This window comes from Carassius auratus, chromosome 11 (assembly GCF_003368295.1).
Source record: "Carassius auratus strain Wakin chromosome 11, ASM336829v1, whole genome shotgun sequence".
Classification (NCBI taxonomy): Eukaryota; Metazoa; Chordata; class Actinopteri; order Cypriniformes; family Cyprinidae; genus Carassius; species Carassius auratus.
In genome coordinates this window covers 3,652,179-3,676,026 of record NC_039253.1, presented here as the reverse complement: position 1 = coordinate 3,676,026, position 23,848 = coordinate 3,652,179, and the positions used below count along the sequence as shown (strand labels likewise).

Below are 23,848 nucleotides of genomic sequence, written 5' to 3'. Positions count from 1 at the left end.
AGCTGTTGTTAATCTGTTGTAATCTATTGTTTGAGCTCTTCATATTTAAGGAGAGAACTATAGTTTTCAAAGTCGGACATCACTTGTTATGATTTTCAAGGGTGTAGAATTTAGTAGAGACACTATGACATGTCCCTACCAATATCAGCCACTACTAAATTGTTCCTAGCAATCATTTTGATCAAACAATGTCCTCTCTGGTATGTCACCACCAATGCCAACATCAAACCTACACTGCAAAATATATGAACTCCTGTGTGTCATGTGTCATGCTTTCATTTTTTACTAGTTTTGTTTCTTTACCAGAGAAAGTCCGCTGTCTGCAGCATCTCTGTCGGCTGAAGATCAGGGCTTGTTTGGGTCGGTTGCGTTTGAGAGCTCCGATCTTCATGAGCTTCCTTCCATTACCAGAACGACTGAAGCAATACATCCTGTACAAAGAATATGATCTCTACGCTCAGAAATGACAAAACAAAGCAAATAAACCAGAATTCACACCTGTAGAAACACCTGCACCTGTTATGTGCACATTTTTTAAATACAGTTAATATGTAACACAAAGAGTCTTAATGTTAACGAATATGTAAAGGACTCAATAATTTATTCAATGAAATAAATGTTTTAATAAAATATAGCCATTGATGCATTTGTTTATGAACAAAAGTCTTTTTTGGAAGCATATTTGTGCAAAGAAATACTCTGTTTGTTTTCTAACTGCTTGTTTTCTTTTAAAAATGCCCCTAACACTAGCTTTCTCTATTCTTTTCCTATTCTATCTACTTGTTTTATCTAGGCTATGTGTATTAAGCGATAGTGACGGCTCTGTGTAGTAAATAGCGCTCCATTTGAACTTCGGAGCATCGCGAATCATTGATTCAGATCGGGACTTCGGAGCATCGCGAATCTTTGATTCAGATTGGGACTTCGGAGCATCGCGAATCTTTGATTCAGATTGGGACTTCGGAGCATCGCGAATCATTGATTCAGATCGGGACTTCGGAGCATCGCGAATCTTTGATTCAGATCGGGACTTCGGAGCATCGCGAATCATTGATTCAGATCGGGACTTCGGAGCATCGCGAATCTTTGATTCAGATCGGTACTTCGGAGCATCGCGAATCTTTGATTCAGATCGGGACGTCGGAGCATCGCGAATCTTTGATTCAGATTGGGACTTCGGAGCATCGCGAATCATTGATTCAGATCGGGACGTCGGAGCATCGCGAATCATTGATTCAGATCGGGACTTCGGAGCATCGCGAATCTTTGATTCAGATTGGGACTTCGGAGCATCGCGAATCATTGATTCAGATCGGGACTTCGGAGCATCGCGAATCATTGATTCAGATCGGGACTTCGGAGCATCGCGAATCTTTGATTCAGATCGGGACTTCGGAGCATCGCGAATCATTGATTCAGATCGGGACTTCGGAGCATCGCGAATCTTTGATTCAGATCGGGACTTCGGAGCATCGCGAATCTTTTGATTCAGATCGGGACTTCGGAGCATCGCGAATCATTGATTCAGATCGGGACTTCGGATCATTTGATCATTTTGCTAATTAAATGATTGGCGAACCTGAGTCCTGATCTGAACTTATGGTTTGCAAATTGTTTTTCAGATTGGGACTCATTTTAATAATTTATTCAGAGGAGTGACAAAACAGCTGTTGTTAATCTGTTGTAATCTGTTGTTTGAGCTCTTCATATTTAAGGAGAGAACTATAGTTTTCAAAGTCGGACATCACTTGTTATGATTTTCAAGGGTGTAGAATTTAGTAGAGACACTATGACATGTCCCTACCAATATCAGCCACTACTAAATTGTTCCTATACAAAGGATATGATCTCATACGCTCAGAAATACCAAACACAAAGCAAATAAACCAGAATTCACACCTGTAGAAACACAATCACAGCTCAACGCAAGTGCAATAGACACTCCACAATAGACGTCTTGTCCAGAATTATGTGCATGTTCTTTAAATACAGTTAATATGTAACACGAAGCGTCTTAATGTTAATGAATATGTAAAGAACTCAATAATTTATTCAATTAAATAAATGTTTTAATAAAATATAGCCAGGTCTTTTTTTGGAAGCATATCTGTGCAAAGAGATATTTTTTTCATCTCTATATAATTTTTTTTATGCATCTATTTTTTAACAAATGACAATAAACAAGAAATTATTAAAAAAATTGTCTCATAAATTGTTATTTCGATAACATTTTACCTATTTTAACAATTCACAATGAACACTATTTCATTTTTTTTCCATACTAACACCTCGTGTTATTTTATATAAGAGCCACATTTTTCATTTTTATGTTTTATTTTATATCTCCTTTACTGAAATACAACATTTAGGCTAACATTTTACTGCTATCGGTCTGACGTATTTCTGATTTTTTTTTTAATGAATTTATAAATATTATAAAGTATATGAGTGATTCGGAAAAAAAATATTTATGGATGAAATATTTCGCTAATATAATAATATTATTAACCACCAGAGAGTCACAAATGGCTTTATTTCTTACAAACAAGCGCCGACGTCATCATAAAATCAACAGCGCCTCGGCCAATCAGCGGGCGGGAGGAGGCGGGACTTCCGCGTTTGTGGGAGGATCCGGGTGGCTGTTGATTTTTCAGGAGTAAAGCGAAGATCAACATCATAACATTGTGTTTTTGTTTCTGAATAATACTCTAAATAGCTCGTTGCGTTCGCGGTAAATCTGCAGTCATGCCGGGAATCGACAAATTACCGATAGAGGAAACCCTGGAGGACAGTCCACAGGTAAACCAGCAGCATTTAGCCAACAAGCTAACAGAAATAATACACAAATAAATATTTTATCATAATAAACATCTGCTTCTCACGCGGTTACACAGAGCGGATCATGAGTTTGTTCGTGTTTCTATTCATCATAATTGATGATTCTGTCTGATTTTGAGCTCTTTAGCATAAGATGGGTTGTGGTTTGGATTTGGCAATGATCAGTTATTAGAAAACATAAATCAGGAATACAAAAGAACATAGCTTTACTCACGTGATAAATGTTGTAATTGGAGATCAGATCGAAACTCATCAATCAGAGTGAATGGACGTGTTCACATTTGATTCTGTTTTAGTCTGAAATCTCACAAATAAAGTATGAGGCCTTGTTTTACATGCATCCACAATTTGTTATTAAACAGCACATTTTATGATAGGAATACCATCTTGAGGTCATGTCTGAATGGTGCTGGTGTTTTCCAGACTCGCTCTCTGCTCGGTGTGTTTGAGGAAGACACTGAGGCCATATCCAGTTATTTCAGTCAGCTCTTTAAAGCCATGCACAGAATCTACGACGCCCAGGTGAGAATATGGAATATGATATATGCTCAATAATCACATTATAATAGTGACTGTAACTTAAGTGTTAATGGATGAATCACACACAACCTGTCAAGATCTTGTCTTGATCATATTGCACCCCAAAGCCAAAAGATAAAACCCATTTTAAGGGTGATTATGTATGTAAATATGTATTTATTTTAATAAATGTTATTAATATATATATATATATATATATATATATATATATATATATATACACACACACACACACACACACACACACACATATATATATATATATATATATATATATATATATACACACACACACACACACACACACACACACACATATATATATATATATATATATATATATATATATGTTTAGTTTTTAAATATTAAAACAACCATATATTATTATTGTTAATAATAAAAATAAAATATATATATTTATTATTATTAACAACAATAATATATGGTTGTTGTTAGTAATATTTAAAGAATAAATAAATATTTATTATGAGATAAAAGTATTATTTATTACTATACATTATTCTTAATAACAATAAAAAATAATAATTTATATAAATTCATATTATATGAAAGATTATAATTCTATTTTATAGTATGGATATTATTATTAAATTATTATGACTGCCAATAATAATATTTATATTAATAATGATTTGAAAAAATAAACATTATATGAGATCTAACACTATTGTATATTATTGATACTATTATAAAATCATTCTCAATGAAAAATCAGTATATTATTAAGAATAATAAATATTCATTATATTATATGAGATTATTGATATTTTAAAATTGTTAATGATTCATAAATGTTATCTATAAAATAAAATAAAAACATTATTATTAATAATAAATTCAAATAAGTAGATTAAAACGATTTTTCATAATATTAAATACAAATAAATAATGAAATATAAAAAAAAATAATGCATAATATATATTCTTTTATGAAATTGTAGTTAAAATGATTAGTATTATTTTTAATGAGACTATTGTGCTGCTTCTTTCAGAATGAACTGAGTGCTGCCACACATCTGACGTCTAAATTACTGAAAGACTACGAGAAACAGGTGATTTTTGATGATTTGAAATCAATGGTTTTATTCGCAGTATCTCAGCTTTCTTCGGTTCTCTCTGTGTATATGTAGTGATATAGTTGAGTGGTATGACATCGTTCTCTGTTGTGCAGCGTTTTCCTCTGGGAGGTGATGATGAGGTCATGAGCTCTACTTTGCAGCAGTTTGCCAAAGTCATCGACGAGGTCAGAACATCGTCTGTCACTAATGAAGTCTGTGTCTGTGTGTGTGTGTGTGTGTGATTTCACTCATGTGTGATTCTCTGTGTCTTCTTTCAGCTCAGCTCGTGTCACGCCGTTCTCTCCACTCAGCTCGCAGACGCCATGATGTTCCCCATCACACAGTTTCAGGAGAGAGACCTGAGAGGTAGAAGACAGCAGTGCATTGTGGGCTAGAGCTTTCTAGAATATAGAATATTTTTTTCCAAATTCATTTACATTTTCTTTTTTTTCTTTTATTTCTATATATTTTTAACAACTCAATTTTAGTTATTTCAGTATAAACACTTTTTTTTTTAAAGTTTTATTTTATTTTAGTCTCTCATTCTTCTTGCACATAAAGTAATTGAATTAGATTTTTTTAATTAGATAACATTTTTATGTTTCTGCTTTTTTCAATTTGGGCTAACAATTGAATGATTTTCTTGTATTTACATTTTTATATTGTATAGTTTAAAATTTTTTTTTATTGAACTAAATAAAAAAAAAAAAAAATCCTGTATTTATATATTTTCACTTTTTAAAAAATATCTATATAGTTTTAACAACTCAATTGTAGTTATTTTAGTGTATTTTTTTGTATTTTGGAATTACAGAGAGACTATTATATTTTTATACATTTTTAAAATCACTATTTATATATTTTCTATTTTAATTTTACTCAGTTTTATTATTTTTATTGTTTTATTGGCCTTTTTTATACGTCTCTATACTTTTAATAAGTTTTGATTATTTTAGTACATCAGGTTATAAAGTGTCACCTTCACAACATGCTGTTTTATCTATATCTATCTATCTATCTATCTATCTATATATATATATATATATATATATATATATATATATATATATATATATATATATATATATATATATATATAATTTTTATTTAAAATAATTATGTTATTAATATTAGTAAAATATGTATCTACTGATATTTTTATGTATCTATATAGTTTATTATTATTTTGAGTTTGTAGTTTTAGTTAATTTAGTATATTTTTAGCAATTTTGTCTGAGCAACAAGCATATTTTTTTAAATAAAATATTTTGATACTTTATACTTTACACTTTGTACTTTTTTATTTCAGTCAATGTTTATTTTATTTCAACTAAGAAAACTTATTAATTAGGATTTCTTTTAGGATTTCTTTTAGTTGAACTATAATAACCCCAGTGTAATAATCGGACTGACTGTGCATTATCTCTTACATATTTTCCTCCTCTAATTGTCTAGAAATTGTCATCCTGAAGGAAGTGTTTCAGATTGCAAGTGACGGTAAGCACTTAAATTTTTTTCCACATAATTGTTGCATCTTACGATAATGTAACCATTACTCGATGCTTCATTTTGTGCAACATATTTGGTTTCAGATCACGACTCAGCCATCACCAGATACAGTCGTCTGTCTAAACGAAAGGAGAATGAGAAGGTGTGGCGTTTTGAGAATTCAGTGTTTTATGATTGACAGCTGTCTTCATACTGACACAGAAGAGTGTACTGTGTGTGTGTGTGTGTGTGTATTGCTGAAAGTGTGTGTGTGTTGTAATGTGCTCATTTAATAACACACACTCTGAGAGTTGGCCAGACCGCCGATAGATGAGCATCTTATCCTCGGAGACATTGGCAGGTACCGGTGTCCTTGTCTAGGACAAAAAACTAAACGATATTAGACAAATATCAAAATCAACTTTTCATACTTTCTCAATGCACATTTTGATCCCACTGTGAATGATTCATCAGTGCATGTGCAGTGAATCATATTCTTACATCAGATTTGCTCCAGTTGATTTTAGCATCATTGACATATTACTGTTTTTTTGTTAAAAATAAAATCTAATTTAAAATATTATGTTTCTGCTTTTGTTAATTTTGGGCTAGCATTTTAGAAATTTTTATTTATGTATGTTTTTAATTTTATTATTGAATATTTTTTGTAATGAATTCAAATTAATTAATTAAATAATTTTTATTTCAGATTTAGTTTTAGTTTTTTTAGTGCATCAGGTAATCAGACTGAATGAAAGAAAACATTTGACTGGGAAACTAGCTATATATATATATATATACATATACGATATTATATATACGATATTATTATTATTATTATTATTTTTAATTTTTTCAGTTGACACTTATTTCGTACAACAATACTGTTTTTATAGTTTTACTGACTTGCTCATATTTTAATTAATTAATTATTGATTTTTTTGTCTTTTTTTTATATTTAATACATTTTTCACTGATGTCACCAAGGACTTTTATTTTTGAACCGGACTAGAAAAATAATTGGTATAGAAACTTTGAAATTGCTAGAAATTTCACAAGCAACAAAGAAAAATAGACATCATCCAAAACAATTCCACATTGTTGATATGGCGTCCTGCACTACATGTAACTGCTGTCATGCATGTGTTCACTGCAGGTGAAGAATGAAGTGATGGAGGACGTCTACACGTCCAGGAAAAAACAGCACGAGACCATAATGCACTACTTTGCATCGCTCAACATGCTGCAGTACAAGAAGAAGATGGCGCTGCTGGAGCCGCTGCTGGGATACATGCAGGCGCAGGTGATGATCATACATGAACCGTGAGCACATCTGATAATACAGGCCTTTTAGAATTCAGAATGCTTTGCTTTTCATCAGATCAGTTTTTTTAAACTGGGATCAGAGAATCTGACACAGCAGTGGGAGGAGTTTCTCACCAACATCGGGACCAGCGTGCAGAAGTGAGTTTCAACCAATGCCAAAAAATACGTTAATTTTTTTAACTGATTTAAGATTTGTATTAGATGAAAATGTAAAAAAATAAAATAAATCAGAATTGTTGCAACTGAGCAACTAAAACTGTTAAAACTGAAACAGAAAAACATACTGTATAAGTTACTTTTATTATATAGCAAAATAATAAATAAAATATAAATGTATTTATACAAGTGCAAATATAAAAACTAATGTATAAATAATTATATTTTACCATAAACCGGTCGAATGCATCTGGCATAATACATCACAACATGTTTATAGTACTTTTTCATTTTATGGCATGTTAGTTTTGTTATAAGTATCGATAAGTATTTTAAATTTACTTTAAATAGGGAAGCACAATATATTAGTGCTCATATCAGTACCACCCTGATTAGTTTGATTAATGATCAGCAACATATTAAAATATTGTAAACGGATGATATCAGAGATAATTTTCTAACTGTATTCAAACTGTATTGCTAAGGATAGGTGATAAACAATGAAGTATTTATTTATTTTTATACTTGATTTCTAAGTTAAGAGTGGAAAAAGGGCAAAACGGTTATGTCCGTTATGTCATCATATCAGTGCAATTGCATGAGAACCAATTATGAAAATTATCCCTATCTGCCAAAATTATTTTAGTATGTACAGTACCGTTAAAAATTTTTTAATAAGAAATTAATACTTTTATTCAACAAGGGTGCATTATATTGACTAAAAGTGACAGAGAAGACATTTAGAATATTATAAATGATTTCTATTTAAAATAAATGCTATTTTAAATTGTAATATTTCATAATATTAATTAAACAAATGCAGCCTTTGTGAGCAGAAGACACTTCTTTTGAAAACACACAAAAAACTAAACTTTTAAGCAGTAGTGTATGTTATATTTTATACAGTATGTACAGTATTGCACACTATCGTTTCTGTTTTTGAGTGTTCTTGTCGATAAAATATTCTTTGCATGTTATTTGCATAAAAGCACATTTCACTTGTAAATTGAACAAGTGAGTGCAATACATAAATGTAGTTTGTGATGAGAAAACCAGTTAATTCAACTGTTTTGAGTTTCTTTTCTCTTTGTGCTCGTAGTGTTCGCAGGGAAATGGACCACGACGCTGAAGCCACAGAGCAGATGATTCAAGACCTAAAAGCAGCCAGTGACCCGCTCTACATGCCCGACCCGGACCCCAACAAGATCCCGGTGAACCGCAACCTGACTCGAAAAACAGGCTACCTCAACACTCGCTAGTACGACCGCATCAGCCACCGAGGAAACGTTTATGCACGACACAGGCGTCTGCGTTTCTAATCATCTCATGCTTTCTCCTCCAGCAAAACAGGGCTGGTGTCGTCTTCCTGGGAGCGGCAGTATTTCTTCACGCAGGGAGGAAACCTCATGAGCCAATCGCGTGGAGCCGTGGCCGGAGGTCTGGTTCTGGACATCGACAACTGCTCCGTCATGGCGGTGGACTGTGAGGACCGGCGCTTCTGCTTTCAGATCACAGCTTTTGATGGCAAGAAGTACGATTTTTTAGTCTTGTGCTGATCTTACTATTGCATGTACATAGAGTATAGTATCATTCAGTAGACATCCTTCAGTCTGTTTCAGATAACCCAGTTTGGAAATGTGGGTGATCGCTTTAGATGCTAATCCAAACGTAGGCGGTTTTCATGCACAGTTTGATTTCTACAGTAATTTAACTTCTGTTGTTACTGAAATTTGCTGAAAATGTACTTATCCTAAGATCATCCAAGATTAGGATGAGTTTGTTTCTTCATCAGGTTTGGAGAAATGTAGCATTGCATCAGTGTCTCGTCAGTGGATGCTCTGCAGTGAATGGGTGCCGTCAGAACGAGAGTCCAAACAGCTGATAAAAACATCACAATAATCCACTCCACTCCATCAGTTGAAACAAATCAATCATTAAGACATTTTTAACTTTATATGAGTCTTTCTATACATAATATTGCTTTCTCCTGTGCAAAAGTGATCTGGTCTGAATCAGGAGTGAAATCTGCACAGATCAAGCTTCGTTTACACTGTTCACAGCTGAAAAGAAATATGTGAATTGATTTTGATTTGAGAGATACCAAGTGTTATCATACTTGAGCCAGAAACAACAGTTTGAAGATAAAAAATATCTTAATTATAGACCGCTTTTGGCTTCTCGGGAGTGCTGTGGATTGGTGTGGTTTTTATCAGCTGTTTAGACTCTCATTCTGACGGCACCCATTCACTGCAGAGGATCCATTGCTTCACAATGATACATTTCTCCAAATCTGATGAAGAAACAAACTCATCCTAATCTTGGATGGCCTGAGGCTGAGGGTGGAACGCTAAAATCCACAAAAGGGTTTGGTTACTACTTTTCCTGTTCTTCTGGTATTAGTCTGGTAATGAGAAATGTAAACACTACAGTGTTGATCCAGTTTAAACTCGATTGAATATTCACCAGGTGGGTAAATGTGTGTCTTATCCTTTTCTCAGTACATCTGCCAGTTCTTGAGTCATTCTGAGTCACTGCTTTGAGTGAATGGCTGTTTCTCTGTGTACCGCAGGGCCGTTATATTACAGGCGGAGAGCAGGAAAGACTGCGAGGAGGTGAGGAGACTGTGTTTGACTGAGTCTCGTTCACTTGGAGATCCCTCTTGGAGAAACAGAGATTTAACCGAGAAATTATAATTACATTACTGTTCAAATGTCTGGGACTAGAAAGATTGTTTTGGTTTTATTCAGCAGGGATGCATTACATTTATCAAAAGTGGCAGTGAATACATTTTTATTTCAACTTCAGATAAATGCTGTTCTTTTGAACTTTCTATTCATCAAAGAATCCTAAATAATGTGAGCTTACAAAAAACTATAAAGCAGCACAGCAGTTTGCAAAATTATTATAATATTCATAAATGTTTCTTGAGCACCAACTCAGCATATTAGAATGATTTCTGAAGGATCATGTGACACTGAAGAGTAAATAAATGAATGCATTTAGAAGACGCTTTTATCCAAAGCGACTTGCATTGCATTCAGGCTAACATTTTTTACCTAACATATGTTTCCTGGGAATCGAACACACAACCTTTTGCACTGCTAATGCAATGCTCTACCACTGAGCCACATAGTAGAGTAAACATGCTGCAAACATGCTTTAATTTGGCTTTAATTCACCAATTAAAACTATTTTAAATGTTTTTTCTTTTTGTTTTAGTGGATTGCAACAATAAACAACATCTCTAAGAGGATATACCTGAGTGAAAACCCAGAGGTGAGTGTGGGTTTCAGATTTACTCTCATCATCATACATGAAAACCGAAACCTCTGTAAATATAATACTATAAGTTTAATGCGATTTGGAGTCAGACATTGCTAATGTTTCTTGTGTCGGCAGGAAATCGCAGCGAGAGTGAATCAGTCGGCTCTGGAGGCTGTAACACCTTCACCATCTTTCCAACAGCGGCACGAGAGTTTCAGACCGAGCACGTGAGTGTCAGCACATCTCTCTAATACAAATACTACAGCCTTAAATGAAAATAGCTGAAAATGTACTGACCGTAAGATCATCCAAGATTAGGATGAGTTTGTTTCTTCATCAGATTTGGAGAAATGTAGCTTTGCATCAGTGTCTCATCAATGGATGCTCTGCAGTGAATGGGTGCCGTCACAATGAGAGTCCAAACAGCTGATAAAAACATCACAATAATCCACAAGCACTCCAGTCCATCAGTTAACATCTTGAGATGTTCGAAAAAGCTGAAACAAATCCATCACAAAGACATTCTTAAAGCTGCAGTCCATACCTTTTTTTTGTTCAAAATTTACATAATTTATATAATAAGTGAATAGTAGTAATAAACTTCAAATGACTTCCTCCTGTGAAAAAGTCATCAAGTCTGAATCAGGTGAGAGATCTGCACAGATCAAACAGATCTCACAGAGCCAAAACATCTCTAAACAAATATGTGGCTGGATTTTGATGTGAGAGACAACAGGAGATGGACTTTTTCACTGAAGAAAGGGTTATTTAGGGATTATGGACTTATATTTTATCCATAAATGATGGTTTGAAGTTAAAAATGTCTTGATAGGTTTCATTTTTTACAAAAACACAGCTTTTGGCTTCACAAGATGTGGACTGGAGTGGCTGTTGTTTATTATTTGAAGATTTGATTTGACTCTCATTCTGACGGCACCCATTCACTGCAGAGCATCCATTCATGAGCAAAGAGATGTATTTGTAAATGATTCCATGTTTTCTGTCTGGATGCATTGCAGTTTGTTTCTTCCTAAGATTTGTGGAAATGTTGCACTGCATCAGTGCCTCATCAATGGATGATCTGCAGTGAATGGGTGCCGTCAGAATGAGAGTCCAAACAGCTGATAAAAACATCACGATAATCCACAACCACTCCAGTCCATCAGTTAGCATCTTGAGATGTTAGAAAAAGCTGAAAAAAAATCCATCATAAAGACATTCTTAAAGCTGCGGTCCATAACTTTTTTTTTTCTTAAAAATTTACAATATTTATATAATAAGTGAATAATAGTAATAAACTTCAAACGACTTCCTCCAGTGAAAAAGTCCCACAGCTTTTGTCTTCTCCTGATGTTAACTGCTGGACTGGAGTGGCTGTGGATTATTGTGATGTCTTTATCAGCTGTTTGGACTCTCATTCTGACGGCACCCATTCACTGCAGAGCATCCATTGATGAGCAAAGAGATGAGTTCGTAAAAGATTCCATATTTTCTGTCTGAAAGCTTTGCTTTTTTTAACTCCTGAAGTCAAAGTCGACCCAAAGCGTGTCGTTCAGGCAGTCAGTGCTCTGCGGGCTCCGAGTCTCCGGCGCTGTCGTCTCTGTCTCTGGATTCGCTGGTGGCTCCGGACACGCCCATTCAGTTTGACATCATCTCCCCCGTCAGCGAGGAGCACAGCAGTCAGGCTAAGAGCGGCGCTCAGGGCAGGTCTGCGCTCCAATCTCTATAAAAAGAGCAGAATTTACTGTTGATTGTTATTAGAGAATTATTAAGCACTGGCTTGTGTTTCTCTCTTTACCGAAAGAAGGACCAACCCGTTTGGGGAATCTGGAGGGTCAAAATCTGAAGAAAGTGAAGGTACATTCATAAAAAGTTGGATTTTGTTTTGAAAGAAATTAATTACTTATAATCACAAAGGGTCAAATTGATCAAAAGTGACCATGAAGACATTTCTAATGTTAGAGAAAATGTCTATGTCAAATTATTGCTTTGCTTTTAAACTTTCCCTTCATCAAAGAATTTCAACAAACTAAATGCATTATGGTTTCCACAAAAATATGAAGCTGTTTTCACCATTTATAATAATAATGAGGAATGTTTTTTGAGCAGCAAATCAGCATATTAAAATGATTTCTGAAGATCATGTGACACTGAAGATGCTGAAAATGTGCATCACAGAAAAAAATTACATTTGACTATATATTCACATAGAAAACACTTATTTTAAAATGTTGTAATATTTTACAAGGTTGCAGTTTTTGCCGTATTCTTGATCAAATAAATGCAGCTTTGGTGAGCAGAAGATAAAAGTATCTTTGTGCTATTCCTTTAATAGCTTAAATTGCACATGAAAAGCAACTTGCATTGTATTTAATTCACATAATGTCATGCATTTTCTGATGAAATTGCATATTCTAGGCCAAGCCTTGATTTATATTCCTCTGATTTGATTAAATTGTGATAATTAGTGAGTTTTAGTCTAGTCACACTAGCAGAAAAGCAGAGAATATTATTGCATTCTGATGCAAGATTATAAAATCAGTTTTTGATATGTGCACACATGACTTTTATAAAAAAAATGCATTAATTAATGCATCTCTCGTGTGGTTTCAGACTCGATTCTGCACCAGCTTTACATCGTTCGCTTCCTGGGCTGCATGGAGGTGAAGGCCACAGAGAGCGCAGACGTGATCTCTGAGACCATGAGACAGATCCTGGCCGCCCGAGCCATTCACAACATCTTCAGGATGACCGAGTCTCATCTGCTCGTCACCTGCGAATGCCTCAAGTCAGTTCACTGATCCGGAGTCCGTTTTTGCACAGACTCAAGAGAATGTGTTTTGGGATCATGTGTATTTTCATGTCTCTTGTTTGTTTGTAGGCTGATTGACCCGCAGACACAAGTCACAAGACTCAAGGTAGGTCCTTACAGTTCTGTGGCTTCTGTGAAAGACTGAATCCAGTGCTGTTTTGAAGGAAGTATCTGTTGTGTGTCCCTCAGTTTCCTCTCTCCAGCGTTGTGCTGTGTGCGTCACATCAGGAGAACAAGCGCTTGTTTGGTTTCGTGCTGAAGACGACCGGAGGACGAGAAGACGGACGACATCTTACAGTCTGCTACGTCTTTGAGTCAAACAATGATGGAGAGAAGGTACAAAAAGACTGAACTCTTAGTAATAAAAACAACGTATGTATCTGAAGTTACATATATAGGTTATTATTGATTCATAATTGAGTTATTTACATTACTTATATAATTGATATTATATTTTTATAATATTATATTAATATATTACATTATTATTAAATGTTTTAGTATACTTAAAAATATATCACTCTTACATTCATAATTTAATGTTATATAATATTATAATAATATTACTAGAATAATATATATTTATTTAAATATTTAATGAATAATATTAATATGTCAAGCTATAATTTACACTCACCGATAATATATTTATTATATAAATAAATATTGAGGTGTATTATTATAATGAGTTATGCTATAATTAATTTTAGATTTGTATATAATATACATGTATTTTATTTATTTGTAGTCTATATAGATATATTTTTAAAATCATTAGATTGTAATTATATTTAGTAATTATCTATTTTATTTTATTAATTATATTTTATAACCATTTTATTTTATACTTTAAAAAGGACATGTGAACATACTACTTTTTAAATTTTAGTATACTTGAAAATATATAATTCTTACATGAATAATTTAATGTTATATAATATTATAAAAATATAACTATAATAATATATATTTATTTTAGTATATAATGTATAATAATATATCAAGCTATAATTTACACTCAACCATATTATATTTATTATGTAAATAAATATTGTGATATATTATTATAATGAGTTATACTATAATTTATTTTTGATGAATATAATACACATATTTTATTTATTTGTAGTCTATATAAATATATATTTAAATTCATTAGATTGGAAATGTATTTAAAAAATATATTATCTATTTTATTTTATTTATTTATGTTTATAAACCTTTTATTTTATAATTTAATAAAGACATATGTACATACTCCTTTTTAAATTTTAGTATACTTAAAAATATATAATTCTTACATTAATAATTTAATTGTATATAATATTACTAAAATAATATATATTTATTTGACTATATAATGTATAATAATAATATATCAAGCTATAATTTACACTCACACACCCATAATATAGTATATAAATAAATATTATGATATATTATTATAACGAGTTATGCTATATTTACTTATTTTTATGTATATGTATATAATATATATATAAGTATATTATTTATTTGTAGTCTATGTAAATAGAAATGTAAAATCATTAGATTGTAATTATATAAAAAATGTTATCTATTTTATTTGATTGATTTATTTTTATAAACTTTCTATTTTATACTTTAATAAGGACATGTGTACATACCCCTTTAAAAAAACATAAAACAAACAAAGAAAGGCTGTTATAGAGGTTGTTTTAAGCTGATCTCAGTGATTTGGATGCTCTTGATTGTTAGATCTGTGACAGTGTAGGACTGGCGAAGCAGATCGCGCTCCACTCTGAGATGGTGAGAAAACTCTTCATTTAGTTTATTTCAAATGACTCGATCTGTGCAGAAATAACAGGTCTAATTAAATTGATAATCTTTGTTTGTTTTTTCCTGACAGGACCGCAAATCCACACAGAAACAGAGAGAGCTGGACAAAGCCAAAGAGAAACAACAGGAAGAACTTCAGAAACAGAAACAGATCGAGAAGGTAAAGGAAAGCATTTGGGATCTGTACCAAGTTTCCTAAAGAAGGCTACATTTAAGAAAATACAGTAATATTGTGAAATAATATTACAATTTAAATTAACTGTTTTTTATATGAATATATAGTAAAATATAATTTATTTCTCTGATGCACAGCTGAATTTTCAGCATCAGTTACACATGATCTTCAGAAATCATTCTAATAACATTCTAACATTTTTGGGGAAACTGTGATGTATATTTTCAAAAGAACAGCATTTTGAGTTCAAATCGAGTATTTTGTAACAATATAAATGCATTTGCTGCCTCTTGAGGTTAATTTAATGCATCCTTGTTGAATATTAATTTCTTAAAAATGGTTTTTTCTTACAGGATCTCGAAGAACAAAGCCGTTTGATAGCCGCATCGAGTCGACCCGGCCAACCAGCTGCTGATGGACAGTTCTTGGTCCTTAGCAACAGCCAATCAGAGGACAGCGACGCAGGAGAGGAGGGGCTGAAAAAGGGCGAATCAGAGGCCTGATGGAAACCGTTCTGTGCTTGGATTCCACGAACATCACTTCCTGTTCTTCAGGGGATCTCCAGAAACGATGATGTTATAATATGTGACTGCGAAAAGAATTAATGCGGACACTTTTGGGGAAAAACCTCTTAAAAGTTGTTATTTGTAAGAATCCTGTGTTTTTTACCATATCCGTTACTGACCTGCGTTTGCTTTTCGAGGGTTTGATAAATGTATGCGTGTAAATGAATCCACTACCATGACGAACGAAACCTGAGGAGATTATTTTATTTCCATAGAGTTGCACGTGTGAATAATAACTGATTTAATTCTGTATGTTTGGGTTGTCACTGATCATATTTTAAGGCTGCTGTGTTTTCGTTCATATCGCGTCCCCGATGACGGTGAATTTCACTAAAATGTGTCAAGAACGTTTTTATTATAGTGATTCAAATAATATTAAATATCGTACTTGTGCTAAAAACAGGCATTTTATTGACACAAATGAATTCTTTCTAAAATATGAGCTGTTCTGAGGTTCATCATACTGCATTTCGAAATGATTTCATGAGCTTATATTGTCTTTGTAATTAATACAGTTCTGATTTTCATCTCTAGGCTGTTTTTTTATAACTATAAACACACATCTGTTTGATTTATTTAACAGACCGTTGTAATAACTCAGTGTTTCCATCTCAACGCTTTTTTTTTTGGTTTAAAATCATGCGATTCAATGCTTTAAAATTTTGGCATATGCTTTCATTTTTTTTATTTTTTTAGGTGTAAGATGTTTGGTGCCTGTATTGCACAAAATGGCCCAATGTATTGAAACGCTTCAGCTTGTGGATAAAAGAAAAAAGGTAATGGAATTGCAAACGGAAATATTAATTTGTGCTTTTCTCCAAAAATCTGACACTTGAGAATGAAACACTGTCTCATTCATTGATTGTTTGCATGAAGTCATCAACAGTCTTTCTGTTGCATTAATTTGTAAATGATTATTTCTAACCTTTAAGAAAATGTTTTAATCTAAATGTCTTTATACAAAATCAGTCGATGGATTTATGGGGTACAATGAAGATTGGTATTAAATTTCTTTCAAATGCGCTGATGATTTTTCACTCGTCTTACAGAAACATGCTAAATTGCCTTTTTATAATTTTTTTCCATATCTCAGTTTAGAATATTTTTAATGGATGTTTTTTTCTTCTTCAGGTAATAAACAGGTATAATCATTGTTACAGCTTCAGTTAATCCAATATTGGAAAGATTTAACAAATAATAAATGAAAACGTATAAAATTAAGCTCAATTAAAAAGTTTTATTGTTTTTTTATGTTCTTTTAGTAAACATTTTCAATAACACTTTAGTATAGGGTCCAATTCACACTAATAACTAGTTGTTTATTAGCATGTCTATTATTAACATATTGGCTGTTTATTAGTGCTTATAAACTACATATAATGCATGAAATCCATAATCCTACCCAATACCCTAAACTTAACAGCTACCTTATAAACTATTAATAAGCAGCACATAAGGAGTTAATTGAGGCAAAAGTCATAGTTAATGGTTAGTTAATAGTGAGAATTGGACCCTAAAATAAAGTGTGACCACATTTTCAAATAACAAACAGGTATTACCATTGATAAACACAGGTATAATAGATCAAAAAAAGAAAATTGAAAAAAGAAAATATAAAAAATTTTTTATATAAAATTTTAATATAAAAATAATATATTAAAGCTAACTAAAAATACATTTAAATTTAAACTTACTGAGGGTTAATACAAAGTTCATAATTTTTTTATGCCACCAAAACTTATTATTAGTCACCAAAGTTTATATGATGTTCAAAACATTTTGTCCTGTTCTGGTTTTGAAAACATTTTTATATGTTATTCTGTAATTGTTAAAACAGTGTTGTATAATATATTTATATAAATAAATGTAGCATTTATTTGTATTTTATTAATTATTTTGTTAAGGTGTCAGGAAGTCACATGCATGTTTCTTCAATTTCCAGTATTTGTAAACAATACCAGCAAACTCTCCAAACTGGTGCAACTGGATTACCTCATACAAAAAGAAGAAGAAGTGTAAATTGCTTGCATTGTAATTTGATATTGAGTGATTTGAAATTCATTTCTAATTGGTCTTCATTTGGTTTGCATTTAAACAAGACTAATTGGTAATTTCTTTGCAAAACAATGGAGCCGCAGGGGCCCTCCAAGAGCCTAAGACAAATAAACAAGCAAGTTATTTATTAAAAGCAGCCAAGCAACCCAAAGAGATCAATTCGGCATTGAATGGGACAATTATTGCATGCTGCTTTCAGCAAATTGCCAGGTAGCTGTGCTTTTGTGATCCGGAGCATCTTTCTCCTTGCATGTCAAGAGACAATGGGAATATTCAACAGGATTAGTTTAAACAGCATTAGGCTTTAATATGATTTGAAACTCGTGTGGTAGAAAATAAGGTAAATAAGATTAGGCACTAGTTGACTGCTTTCTCATAATGCTGCAGGTACGGCACGAGGAAATTAAGAGAAGTTAAATCCTGGGAACGGGGCCTAATTTTCTACCTGGTGAGTATAAAGAATGGCACATCAGCTGTGTTTTGTCCTGTTCAATAGCAGCTTTAAGGGATTCTGTGTTTTCAGTAGATAACAGGTTGCTGCTTCACATTGGAAGGCCTCATTTAGACCCTGAATGACCTGCAGTCCAGGCGATTCTTATGTAAATCATTGAGTCTCAGGCTTTAATTGGTGACGAGTGTGGAGCTATAAAGTCGAACCTCCAGCTTTCAGATCACACCAGAAGAAGAGGACTGGATCTCCTGATGGCTTCTCTCACAGTGAGCGTGCATCAGAGCCGCTCGATGTCCAAACAGTCCTCCTTCACCATCGAGAGCATCCTGGGACTCGACAGACCGGATCCCAGAACCGTGCTTTCAGCACCTCACCGACCCTGGACAGGTAAAATAACACACTCTATAGACACAAATACGTGACCCTGGGTCATAAGGGGAAATTGTTTGAAATTGAGATTTATATGAATAAATGAGCTTTGCATTGATGTATGGTTTGTTATGATAGGACAATATTTGTCTGAGATACAACTTTATTTGAAAAAAAAAATTCGAAATAATGAGAGAATGATTTAATGATTTAAATTTGCTTAAATTAAGTTCTTAGCAATGCATGTTAATAATCAAAAATTAAGTTTTGATTTATTTACGTTAGGACATTTACAAAATATCTTTACTTAATATCCCAATGATTTTTGGCATAAAAGAGAAACTGATCCATTTTGACCCATGAATTGTTTTGTTGTCTATTGCTTCAAATATATCTTTGACTGCTTTTGTGCTCCAGTCACATATATTTTAGAGTTGTTTTTCATATTAAACCCGAAATGAAAACAACCTCAGTATGAGCTCCATTAAACTCTCCAAACTTGTACAACTTGATTAAATTCAGTAAAATAAAGAGTAAATTGCTTGCATTGTAAGATGAGTGATTTGATATTCATTATTGTACCTGTAGGCTACAAAAATATTCTGTTATGCTGCTTGACTTTTCAAAGTGGAAGTAGTTATCATATTATTTTAATTACTTAATAAACACTGGTTTGTAGTGAAAATAGTTTTACTGTTTATTGCACTTAGCCAGACTTAGCTATTCAATGACAATTTAAATGACTTCCGCTTTGCAAAATAAGCTGGATACACAACAAGCATTACGGATAAGCTATTTTCCTGATTTTTTTTGATTATTTTTAGTGTAGGCTTTTCTTTAAAGTGAAAATATCTTCCAAGAAACAATATTGTTGACAATATTTGGAGATATTTAACGTAAATATTATTTGAAAATGAAATAAAATAATACAATTGGTCACTAATATTAATTTTAGACATTATTATGGATAAGTTGTTGATAAAGCAAAGATTATGAGAGTAGATGTTTTACAAGAAAATACTACTTCAGTCTTTCCTTTCCACTTTAAATATCACTTTTCAATTCTGAAAGAAAATTGTTTCAAAGTAAACCCTGGCTGCACCAAAAATGGGCAATAATTTCGAACTATTACTCGGTTTACTGAACCGATTCTCTGAAGCGACTCGTTCGAACAAACCGATTCACTTGAACAATTCGCACTTCTCAGCGAACAGGGCGCGAAATCATTTGATCTTAACATAATGTGTTTTATCTATTCCAGACGTGAAACCAGCGGGTCAGAGCCGTGGTGTGGTCGCAGACAGTGATGTTTCAGTGGATGAAGACAGTAAATCTTACAGTAAATCACCAGCAGACGCTTACAGGAGAACACTGAACTGGTACATCGGACGCAGACCGCGCACCGCTTTCTCTAGTGTTCAGGTAAATGTTCAGCTCCAACATGATAACATTTCATTAAAATTATATGTGACCCAAGACCAAAAAACAAGCCATAAGGGTCCATTTTTTAAAACTGAGATTTATATGAATAAATAATCTCTCCATTGAAGGATGGTTTGTTAGGAGGACAATATTTGGCTGAGATGCAATATTTGAAAATCTGGAATCTGAGGGTGCAAAAAAATCTAAATATTGAGAAAATTGCTTTTAAAGTTGTCTAAATTAAGTTCTTAGCAATGCATAGGCTATTATTAATCAAAAATGAAGTTTTGATATATTTACCAGTAGGAAATGTACTAAATATCTTCATGGAACATGATCTTTGCTTAATATGCTAATGATTTTTGGCATAAAAGAGAAACTATGGAAGTAAAATAATGACATATGTCTTTGAAACAAAAAAGCATGCCTGAAAAGCACTAACTGAAAAATAATGCATTGCATTAACAGTACTTGAATTTTAATGCCTTGTATTTCCAAGGCTTGCATTTTTAGGTCCTGAAATTTAACATAGTTGTTAGTTTAAGCTGTGAATATTTCAATTATTTGCAATGCAGATTTTTTTCAGTTAGTGCTATTCAGCATGCTTTTTTTGTTTGAAAGACATAAGTCATTATTTTACTTCCATAAGAAATCATTTTGACCCATACAATGTTTTTTTGTCTATTGCTACAAATATAGGCCGACCCGTGCTACTTATGACTGCTTTTGTGCTCCAGGGTCACACACGTGTTATTTTTCCTTTAAATCATATGTGCCAAAAATAAATCAGTGGGTTTCATTTATTCAAAATAAAACTCTTTTTGTCAAACGCACAGGTTGTGAACGAGACTGAAATCACAAAATATTGAAAGCTGTTTCAGCCGTGGACTATTTGTGATTTCTATAGATATAATAAATAAAGAGTAAACTCTGTTTTATGTGTAATTCTGCTGTTCCTGTATGTCCAGATCAAGATATTGGAGAGTGTGTTTCAAGTGAACTCATACCCAGGCATCGACATACGTGAAGAACTTGCTAAGAAACTGCATCTAGATGAGGACAGGATTCAGGTGAAGACTGGTGCACAGCTATAAATCGATAACCACAGGCCTTTTATTTATTTAGTATAGTGTTATTAGTTATGGGATATCTGGATGTGTACTAGACCTGATATTTTTTGTCTGTCTCTTAGATTTGGTTCCAGAACAGAAGAGCAAAGTTGAAGCGTTCACACAGAGAATCTCAGTTTCTCATGGAGAAGAACGTCCTGAGTGATTTACAGTCCAGCAGAGAAGAACGCTGACTGTTACAGATCCACATTCGATCCTTTTACTATTATTTCTGTCACTCTGCCTCACTCTGTGATGTTGTAATTTATTATATATGTCTTTACCAGTTATGCAACTATTAATATTTCACTTTGATATAAATGCTAAAGATTCTTATTGTTATTTCTTATTGTGTTTGCTGAAAATAGAAAATAATAAAGTCAACATAAATACAATTTTAATATTTTTTTTCTACTTCCAAGTGGAGTTAAGTTAACATTATCTCCTGCCAGCTGTTAAACTAACCTGCAAACTAATGAGTGCTTTGTAACTAGGATTTAGTAAACCTATTAAGCATTGTTTGGGTCATAAAGGAGGGTATCTCTGAGGGGGGCATCTCAACAAATACATTTGCATTTGAGTCAGTCATGGGATTTTAACAATTGCACAGTTTTGTGTGTTTAAAAGGATGTATTATATTATATTATATTATATTATATTATATTATATTATATTATATTATATTATATTATATTATATTAAACATAATACACATGTACATATGCAAACACCAGGTGGCGCTATTGTTTTAAATCTTGCTCTGAAAACTGCTCTGCCTCTTTTTCTAATTTGTTACAAAAATACACTTTAATTAAACATTTTTTACTTGGAAATAATACTAGTTTTAAACAGTATTTTCTTGTAAAATGTACAACAATAATTGTTTTATTTCCAACAAAAATTTGATATATATTTTATTTTTATTTATATTTATTTTTATAAGCAATAAAAATATTTTTGCAGCGTAGATTAAAAATAAAATACAAACTTTCTTGAGATTAACAAATGCATTTTGTTAATAATAAAATGTTTTAAAAAAGTTAAAATATTTTGTACATGCCATGGTTTTTTTGTTTGAAATGTAGCAATTACTGAGTGAAAATAGTTTCTTAGCTTTTTAATAAAAAAAATAGTCCTAAATACTTTAAAAAAATAAATGTCATGTTTAGAAGTAAAACTAATAACAATTTAATTTAAAATAACGGCAATAATTCAGGTTAATACTGAATATATTAAATAATTATAGGATCAACAATAAACTAAAAAAAACCTCCATATTGAAAAAAAAGCAAAAGCTATTGTATGTATTTCCTTCATGAAGAGAGACATATTCATATTTTGTCCAGAATATCAAAGCAGATTTTCACAGGGCAGTACCACACATTTACAGCTTTATTATTTATATTTTTATGTACTATAAATGAATGCATCATAAAAGCTGTTGGGGGCATTGTTGGTGTGGTCACTTAGTCTTCATGTGAGTGTCAATGGAAGAGGATCTGGGTGTATCTGTGCCTCCAGATTTCTGTCTTTGATCTGAAACAGGATTGTTGGATGCACATCACGGCTGTTGGCTACAGAGCAGATGAGCCAAACTTTCTCTCTGTCCTTTTACCCCCAGAATTAGAAACACGGCCCGAAATATCATTAGGATTACATAGAATATTTTCCAGGTGATGTATACTTGAAAGGAATGAAACCGTATGTCTTGACTCCTAACACTCAAAACTGAATTCACCGGTCCAAACCATTACTTGCTTTAAAATGTTGTCTTTTCATCTGCACACATCCATATAATATGTGTGTGTTTGCTGGATTTTCTTTATCATCTGCTGATTAAGTTTGATTTGAGGATGGGGAATATGCATTTCAGTGTGTAGAAGAAAATGTGTTCATGTTAGCAATCAAGAAGATTGTAAATAATGCATTTAAAAAACACTTGATGCAGCCACAAATCTCATACTAGTAACAGATCATTCAAAATTCACTAATGCATCAATAATCCACTATTGCATATGATTATACACTCATCTGACATACTTCAGATGTCATAACAGGGTGTGAATCTCTCATATGAGGTCTGTCAAGTTTTGCAACCTGAAATTAAATGGCAGTGAAATGTGGAAATGTGTTTACCACTGTACAAATGAACATGGCTTAATAATGAACTTAATAAAATAATCTCGTATTCAGAATAGCAAACTATCATACTACTTATACTCAGTTTGCAGCATGCAGTATAGGCTATGTACTGCATTCATTATGGAAATAATTTTATGTATAAAGTCGCAAGATGATCTATCTCACTTATGGATTAAATATGCAACATAATGAGGTCATGTGGCAACATGCAGATCATTCATGAACTATATTTAAATAA

The 23,848-nt window shown here is 32.6% G+C and overlaps 2 protein-coding genes across 4 annotated transcripts; both read left to right on the top strand.

Moving 5' to 3' along the window:
- Positions 1 to 2,641: 2,641 nt before the first annotated feature.
- Positions 2,642 to 17,085, top strand: LOC113110801 (DCC-interacting protein 13-alpha-like). Of its 3 annotated transcripts, none has more exons than XM_026274985.1 (22): positions 2,642 to 2,799; positions 3,262 to 3,360; positions 4,392 to 4,451; positions 4,571 to 4,642; positions 4,736 to 4,823; positions 5,913 to 5,954; positions 6,050 to 6,108; positions 7,102 to 7,248; positions 7,327 to 7,409; positions 8,527 to 8,685; positions 8,770 to 8,958; positions 9,997 to 10,039; positions 10,647 to 10,703; positions 10,827 to 10,918; positions 12,219 to 12,398; positions 12,499 to 12,548; positions 13,305 to 13,479; positions 13,573 to 13,609; positions 13,693 to 13,839; positions 15,241 to 15,291; positions 15,392 to 15,481; positions 15,850 to 17,085. In XM_026274985.1, the coding sequence occupies exons 1-22, from the start codon at positions 2,746 to 2,748 to the stop codon at positions 15,997 to 15,999; spliced, it is 2,124 nt and encodes a 707-aa protein (XP_026130770.1). In that variant the 5' UTR covers positions 2,642 to 2,745; the 3' UTR covers positions 16,000 to 17,085. The 3 variants fall into 3 exon arrangements, with proteins under 3 accessions (XP_026130770.1, XP_026130769.1, XP_026130771.1); XM_026274984.1 differs by having other exon boundaries at positions 12,496 to 12,548; XM_026274986.1 differs by having other exon boundaries at positions 2,710 to 2,799; positions 3,216 to 3,360; positions 12,496 to 12,548.
- On the top strand, positions 16,377 to 21,678 carry LOC113110557 (homeobox expressed in ES cells 1-A-like). Its single transcript, XM_026274687.1, has 5 exons — positions 16,377 to 16,382; positions 18,736 to 18,955; positions 20,199 to 20,359; positions 21,328 to 21,429; positions 21,552 to 21,678. Exons 1-5 carry the CDS (start codon positions 16,377 to 16,379, stop codon positions 21,660 to 21,662), a joined length of 600 nt encoding a protein of 199 aa, XP_026130472.1. The 3' UTR covers positions 21,663 to 21,678.
- Positions 21,679 to 23,848: the final 2,170 nt, after the last annotated feature.